This window comes from Terrapene carolina, unplaced genomic scaffold (genome assembly GCF_002925995.2).
Source record: "Terrapene carolina triunguis isolate 2854851 unplaced genomic scaffold, T_m_triunguis-2.0 Scaffold42, whole genome shotgun sequence".
NCBI classification, from domain to species: Eukaryota; Metazoa; Chordata; order Testudines; family Emydidae; genus Terrapene; species Terrapene triunguis.
Genome location: NW_020664393.1, coordinates 42,643,791 through 42,651,941, shown reverse-complemented (window position 1 = coordinate 42,651,941; position 8,151 = coordinate 42,643,791). Strand labels below are relative to the sequence as shown.

At 45.6% G+C, this 8,151-nt stretch overlaps 1 protein-coding gene across 1 annotated transcript in view; it reads right to left on the bottom strand.

Annotated features, from left to right (window-relative positions):
* Window positions 1-3,846: 3,846 nt before the first annotated feature.
* Window positions 3,847-8,151, bottom strand: part of LOC113405084 (glutathione S-transferase 3-like) — a 15,710-nt gene continuing 11,405 nt past the window's right edge. Inside the window, exon 7 of the mRNA XM_026655004.2 lies at window positions 3,847-4,198. Within this exon, the coding sequence (XP_026510789.1) occupies window positions 4,076-4,198 (123 nt within the window). The 3' untranslated portion in view covers window positions 3,847-4,075. The remainder of the gene's footprint in view (window positions 4,199-8,151) is intronic.

Here is an 8,151-nt window from a genome sequence, read left to right as displayed (position 1 = left end):
ATAAGATAAGGCCTTATGTAAGGAACATCTGAACCAATCGGTGTGGGGCTATACATGTGATAAACACATGATTCTCCTTCTTGTCCAATCGGTAGATGTGTAATTATAGCCTAATTGTGTTATGTAATGTTAAGAAAGACTATAAAAGAAAGCTTGTAATAAACAGAGTTTGAGTCAGCTTGCAACCACATTGGTCGTGTGCTTTATCCGCCCCCCACAGGCAACATCTCCCATCTAGCGGTTAGGGCCCACGGTGACGGCTACACCCAATGGTTAGTCTCTGGCAGCAACCCCGGCTAGTGGGCACAGGTCTTCCGTGGAGTAGGAGAACCTCAGCCCTGCCACTCCACTGGGTTCTGACTCAGGGCTCTGGGAGGCTGGTTCGGCTTCGCTCACCCTGCAGTGCCTTGCGTCAGCCTCAAGTCAACTTCCCTGAGTCACTTTCTCACTTCCTTTGCATCCCAGTTGGCCATCTTTGGAGACTGCTGCCTTCTGGGCTCCTTGCCATGGTCCTAGTCTCTTGGGGGCTGTGGCTCCCCCCATTCCCAGGCTTATTGCAGGATCCAGCCATGTCTCCCCTGGAGCCTCCAGAGCTCATCCTCCTCCTTGGCCTGCCAGCGCCAACTGAGCTGTCTGGCTGCCTTTTAAACCCTGCCTCCATCCCAAGCATGCTTGGCACAGGCGGAAGGGCAGGGTCTCCTGAACCCAGAGTTGCTTCTTAATCCCCTTCTGTCCAGTGAGGAATTTATACACCCCATCACACACCCTCCCTCTTCAGAATCAGGGCCGGGAAGTGGTTCTGCGGTTCTTGCAACCCCCGTCTCTCAAGGAAAAAAATCTGCATTTTTGTGATCCTTCCCTAGCAAGTGAAGGATTTCGGAGCTAAACAGCTGCAGGGAGACGTACCACCGCATAATCCTGGGGTTGGTGTTCTTTCATGGTGTTCAGCCTCTGTAACTGCTTCCTAATTCCTATTTTTTGGTGGGACAGAGGGCTCCGGGGTCCCATAGTTCAGGTTGCACCGTCTCAGAAAGGTCTGTGTCAAAGGATGAATTCCATTTTTGTGTGTGTGAATGCCATTCGTGATTGTACCCTTCATTGTAGATTACAGTATCCACCATGTAGCAGAGGCTTGACATCTAGTGGGTTGACTATGGCTGTGTCTACATGGGGGTTTAATCCAAAGCTTTTTGTCGTGCATCAGGTAACTCGCAGATCGCGAGTCGCACCAAGAGCATACACATAGAATGCTTGTTCCATTTTCAGTTCACATTGTGTGAACACATGGCAGCTGTTTGCTGAAAACTGAGGATGTAGCATTCTCTGGTGGATAGCCTGCTGAGTAGTGTCCATCCTGGGATTGTTTTTGCGGTAACTTGTGGGAAGCCAGGCAGGTTCAATTATTTAAAAATAAATCCCAGGTTTCCACTGTCTCCACCCTATACGTCCTTTCTGGGCTGGTTCATGCCATTTTTGAATTGCTGTTGGCTAGTATGGACTCAACAATGCTCCATGCTGCTATGGTGAAAAATGCGAATATGCACAGGCTGCTTTGGCTGTATTACAGCTCTTGGAGCCAGACAAATTTTGCATTAGACTTTTCCCATCACACCATTGAGCAGATAATGCAGAAGCAGGAGAATATTCTATAGCAGTAGCAACTCCTCTGACAGCAAGAGGATATTTTGCAGCAATGGCAGCAGGATGAGATTGAAGAACAGGAGGATACTGAGCTGCTGGAGGAAGAGGACTGGTTTCTGAATCACCTAAAACAGCATTCAGCACCATTTTGGGGCCCTGGAAACCCAGTATGGGTTAGTGGGAGAGGATCGCTCTTCAGACCTGGGCAACCAGCAGCATCAAGAGAACTTCAGAATGGGGAGGGCTACCTTTTTTGAAATCTGTGCAGAACCAGAGTTTCAGCAACAGCGTACTGACATGCAGTGCCCCTGTCCCATACCCGTGGAGAAACAGGTCACCATAGATATCTGGAAACTGGCTACTCCAGAATGTTACCAGTCTGTAGTAAGCCAATTTGGCATGGGGAGATCAACTGTTGGGACCATTCTCATGCAGGTCTGCTATGCTATTGATAAGGTGTGGTCATTAAACTAGGTAATGCTCAGGGGATCACTCATGGCTTTGCATGCATGGGATTCCCAAATTGTATTGGAGCAACTGATGGAACCCATGTATCTATCATTTGCCTCACACACACACCCTGGCCAAGGTGTAGAATTGATAAACAGAAAGGCTTGGTGGACCACTGCCGCAGGCTCACAGACATTTAATGCAGGGTGGTCTGGGAAAGTTCACGATGCTAGGATCAATCAGTTATTCTGGAAGACCTGGTTTATCCCTGGATGCCTGGCTAATGAAGCCATACACAGGCTGTTTGGACAGAAGGAAGGAACATTTTAACTATCACCTGAATAGTTGCAGAATGGTAGTCAAGGATTCATTTGGACTTTTGAAACTGAGCTCAAAGTACAACAGTAAGAAAAATGTCACATACGAGTGCAGGGTGATGGTGCATAAAGTTAAAGAGGAGTAAAAGCCTTGCCTCTGATTCTTCTTGCCAAAAGATAGGTTCTGGGGTTGAGTTAATATATGGAGATATACCTATCTCATAGAACTGGAAGGTCATCAAGTCCAGCCCCTTGCCTTCACTAGCAAGACCAAGTACTGATTTTGCCCCAGATCCCTAAGTGGCCCCCTCAAGGATTGAACTCACAACCCTGGGTTTAGCAGGCCAATGCTCAAACCACTGAGCTATCCCTTCCCCCCTTAGCTCAAAATTCTCAGGGACTTTGCAGGGCTCAAAAGAGCTGAACCACCATGTGCTAGTGCTCTCTGTGCTTAGAAGCTGGATCTGAGAAGTCAATGGGAACCACTAGGAGCACTGCTGTGGGGATGTGGAGGTTAGAAGTTGCTGAAGGTCCCAGTAGCCAGCATTATCTAAGGGCTGAAGGGCATGTCTGGTTCCCAAATTATGGGACTGAAGGGCCTGCTGGCCCCCACCTTTCCCACCACTGTACCATCAGCTTTGACTCCGACATCGGGAGGAGTAGCAGGACCCTATCCCCAGCTGTGAACTCTTTCAACTGGGCCCCTTTGTTGTAGGTGTGTTCTTGCTCGGCTCTCAGTAAGTTCTCCTGGGTGAATGCCCCTAGTCTCTCCAAGTCTTCCCACAGGCGAATCATGTTCTAGACAATGCAAGAACTCCTCCCAGGTCTCTTGGAGGAGGTCCAGCACCCCCAGGGGTTGATATCCATTCAGGTGTTCAAGCAGGGAAAACTCTGTTGAGGCTTGCAGTACCTCATGGATGGCGAATAGGAGGGGCAGAAGCAACTGGTTCCAATGTCTTGGGACTTTGGCTATGAAGGAGCAGTAACTCCTTCAGGTTTCGTTGAAGCCTTCCACCAGTCCATCCATTTGGGTGTGGTAGATGGACGTCTTCAAAATTTGATCTTTATAGGGGCACACAGTTCTTTCATTAACTGGGATGTCTTATTAGTCCCCTGGTCCATTAGGACCTCCTTGGGTTCTCCTACCCATGCATACATCTTCATCAGCTCAGGTGTCATATGGCTGGCAGTGGTTGATTGGAAAGGTATGACTTTGGGGGTTTGGCTTCTTAGCCTACAAGCATGTGGAGTATTTGGCACTTTCCATATTTACCTTCTTGGGCCAGCGTTAGAGACCAGCATCAACCATTTCCCATTGGAGTGGAGGGTGGCAAGTAGTGTGAAGAATGTGTTCAGAACCCTGTAGAACCTGGTCCCCATTTCACACAAGACTTGCATCAAGACTAGACAGTGAAAAATAAACAGCAAGAGTAAGAAGTTTACTTCACAGGAAGACATTTATTTCACCTGAATACATTCTCTTCACAGATTACTACCTTATGATTGAATGCCATACTTCAGTGCACATGCACTTATTTCCTGAACTGCTTCCTAATTCCTATTTTTTGGTACTCATATCATAACCAAAACACTTGATTTCTCTGAGCATTACATCTGTGTCTGCTAATGCTGAGTGAAAATCTTTATTGCTGTTGTTTTAACTCTTTTTATAATTGCAGAACTTTATTCACAGTCTCTACAATTCTGTCATCGGGTTCGGTCCTCCTTTGGCTTCCAGGCTGCAGAAATTTCTTAATTGTAGGGAGGTTACTTATTCTTGCTTTAAAAGCCTAAAATAAAGAGAACAGAGAAACAAAGAGTGAGGAGTCTTCCTGTCCCTATATCTGGCCTGATGCCTCCTCCCTCTTTTGAGTAAACGAAGACAGGAATACATCAGGACTATAGAAGCCCCCTTTGGGACCCCAAAGATCATGTACTGATGTAGGCATCACTCCTGCAACTGCATCCATACAGAGGGATCCCTATAGTCCTGTGTAGCTACATTTACTTCAGTGGGGTTCCATGACATGAAAAGGTGCACCCAAGTGGATTCTGTTGCTCTACTGGGCACATGCTCATATATTTCAGCTTTGAAGCCAATCATTTTATATAAAATATTGTCAGCCCAGCAGAAAAACTTTGACCATCAAGCCATCTATGCAAAAGTAAAAAAGTTTTGAAACACAGTAGGCCCTGAATATAGATTTATATTTGTTTTCAGGTTAATTCTACTTAAATCCATTTCCTCTGCACTGTAGATCTGCATTTTATTGGGGCAACCTTATTGACATCATTTATCATAAATGTTAATGGACTATGAAATTACACTGCCTGGTGGAGTCACTCTGGTTTTCAATATGCCATTTTCTAAAATATGCAATTAGATATAATAAAATACCAGTATTGCTTAGCACTACACAGCTTTTCAAACCATTGATCTCCAAGCATTTTACAAAGATGAGTAAGTATTTTACAGATGGAGAAACTGAATACGACAATTTGGAGATAGCGTGACATGCTGTACCTCAAAATAGCATCCTGTAACCCCCATATTTATCATGTGTATATCGTTCTGATATTTCATATAAAGCATGCCATGTAAGATAACATATGAAAGATCATGAGCTGCTGAAACCCGTTGTTCTGTCCAAATATGTTTATCATTAGTGTGTATAAAGTTATGACATTGTGCTGTATGGTTGTTACTGAAATCTGCTGTAAATTTGCTAGTGACATACAAAGAATCCCTGTGCAGGTAGCTATTGACCTCCCACTAATCAACTGTATGATTCAACTATGCAAACACCACACAATGGGAACTGCTCGATCACTGTGACTTGGGAATTGCTTGATCTCTGTGACTCAGCAAAACCCACATGCCTGGGCTAGTGTCTGCCAGCACATGGGCCAAGGGTATTGCAGCACTCTGTGCCTCAAAACAGCAACCTGGAACTCCCATATTCACCACTGTCATATAATTATGATACGTTTTAAACAAAATATGCCTTGTGAGGTATCATTTTAAAGTCTTCATCTGTTGAACATTAATATCTTGTTGGATTATATGTGTTATCATTGTATGTGAAGTGATGAAGTTTTGCTATGTGTGTGTTACTGAAATACTGTATGTTGAGAGGTTGGGAACACCCACAACCAGCCTTTCATGTACTACAGTGGAGGAGCCAGACACGCTGATGGCCCATCAAAGGGAATCCACACTCCGAAGGGTCATCCCAGGAACTGTATACAATGGAGACTTCTCAAAGATAGCACATAGACAATGGAGAATGCTTGACCAATGGAGGTGGACGGACCCCTATGTCACAAGCAAAGGCTCTTTCCAGCAAGCTGGAAGAAACTATAAAAGAGAGGAAGTGACATAATCACCTGGCCTCATTCCCCCCCACAACTCCACACCTGGAAACACGTCTGGAGGACAACGACTGAAAGGGGGAAGGTGGTCCCGGGCTGGAGGAGAATTCCAGCCTGTGTATTGACGATCTGTAACCAGCCGTACTATATATCAAGGGGACACTCCGCTTGATTCAAATCCTGTTAGCTTATAGAACTTAGGTTGTGCGCTTATTTTTATTTTCTTTGGTAACCTTCTCTATCCGTCATGCCTACCACTTATAATCACTTAAAATCCATCTTTCTGTAGTTAATAAACCTGTTTTATGTTTTACCTAAAACAGTGTATTTTGCTTGAAGTGCTTGGGGAAACCTCAGCTCAAGAACAAAAATTTCTGCCTGTCCTCTCCACACTGAGTGGGGGCGGACTGGGTTATAAATGTATACTGGTCAGGCTTCTGACCAGGGCAGGATGGTACAACTCAAGGGAGCTGGGGGGGAATTGGCTTGAGCCTCTCTATTGTTAGTTCGTAAGTGTCTGGAAGCAATCATATAACTCAGCTAGGTGCGTCCCTGCCTGTGGATGTCTGTATAAGAGCAGTGCCTACTAGAGGTTTGCAGCTTGTCACAGCACCACAGTGAGAGAGGAAGCCCACGTTGGTGGGACAGAGGGCTCCGGGGTCGCATAGTTCAGCTTGCACCGTCTCAGAAAGGTCTGTGTCAAAGGATGAATTCCATTTTTGTGTGTGTGAATGCCATTCGTGATTGTACCCTTCATTGTAGATTACAGTATCCACCATGTAGCAGAGGCTTGACATCTAGTGGGTTGACTATGGCTGTGTCTACATGGGGGTTTAATCTAAAGCTTTTTGTCGTGCATCAGGTAACTCGCAGATCGCGAGTCGCACCAAGAGCATACACATAGAATGCTTGTTCCATTTTCAGTTCACATTGTGTGAACACATGGCAGCTGTTTGCTGAAAACTGAGGATGTAGCATTCTCTGGTGGATAGCCTGCTGAGTAGTGTCCATCCTGGGATTGTTTTTGCGGTAACTTGTGGGAAGCCAGGCAGGTTCAATTATTTAAAAATAAATCCCAGGTTTCCACTGTCTCCACCCTATACGTCCTTTCTGGGCTGGTTCATGCCATTTTTGAATTGCTGTTGGCTAGTATGGACTCAACAATGCTCCATGGCGCTATGGTGAAAAATGCGAATATGCACAGGCTGCTTTGGCTGTATTACAGCTCTTGGAGCCAGACAAATTTTGCATTAGACTTTTCCCATCACACCATTGAGCAGATAATGCAGAAGCAGGAGAATATTCTATAGCAGTAGCAACTCCTCTGACAGCAGGAGGATATTTTGCAGCAATGGCAGCAGGATGAGATTGAAGAACAGGAGGATACTGAGCTGCTGGAGGAAGAGGACTGGTTTCTGAATCACCTAAAACAGCATTCAGCACCATTTTGGGGCCCTGGAAACCCAGTATGGGTTAGTGGGAGAGGATCGCTCTTCAGACCTGGGCAACCAGCAGCATCAAGAGAACTTCAGAATGGGGAGGGCTACCTTTTTTGAAATCTGTGCAGAACCAGAGTTTCAGCAACAGCGTACCGACATGCAGTGCCCCTGTCCCATACCCGAGGAGAAACAGGTCACCATTGATATCTGGAAACTGGCTACTCCAGAATGTTACCAGTCTGTAGTAAGCCAATTTGGCATGGGGAGATCAACTGTTGGGACCATTCTCATGCAGGTCTGCTATGCTATTGATAAGGTGTGGTCATTAAACTAGGTAATGCTCAGGGGATCACTCATGGCTTTGCATGCATGGGATTCCCAAATTGTATTGGAGCAACTGATGGAACCCATGTATCTATCATTTGCCTCACACACACACCCTGGCCAAGGTGTAGAATTGATAAACAGAAAGGCTTGGTGGACCACTGCCGCAGGCTCACAGACATTTAATGCAGGGTGGTCTGGGAAAGTTCACGATGCTAGGATCAATCAGTTATTCTGGAAGACCTGGTTTATCCCTGGATGCCCTGGCTACTGAAGCCATACACAGGCTGTTTGGACAGAAGGAAGGAACATTTTAACTATCACCTGAATAGTTGCAGAAAGGTAGTTAAGGATTCATTTGGACTTTTGAAACTGAGCTCAAAGTACAACAGTAAGAAAAATATCACATACGAGTGCGGGGTGATGGTGCATAAAGTTAAAGAAGAGTAAAAGCCTTGCCTCTGATTCTTCTTGTCCACATAGGTTCTGGGGTTGAGTTAATATATGGAGATATACCTATCTCATAGAACTGGAAGGGACCCTGAAAGGTCATCAAGTCCAGTCCCTTGCCTTCACTAGCAAGACCAAGTACTGATTTTGCCCCAGAT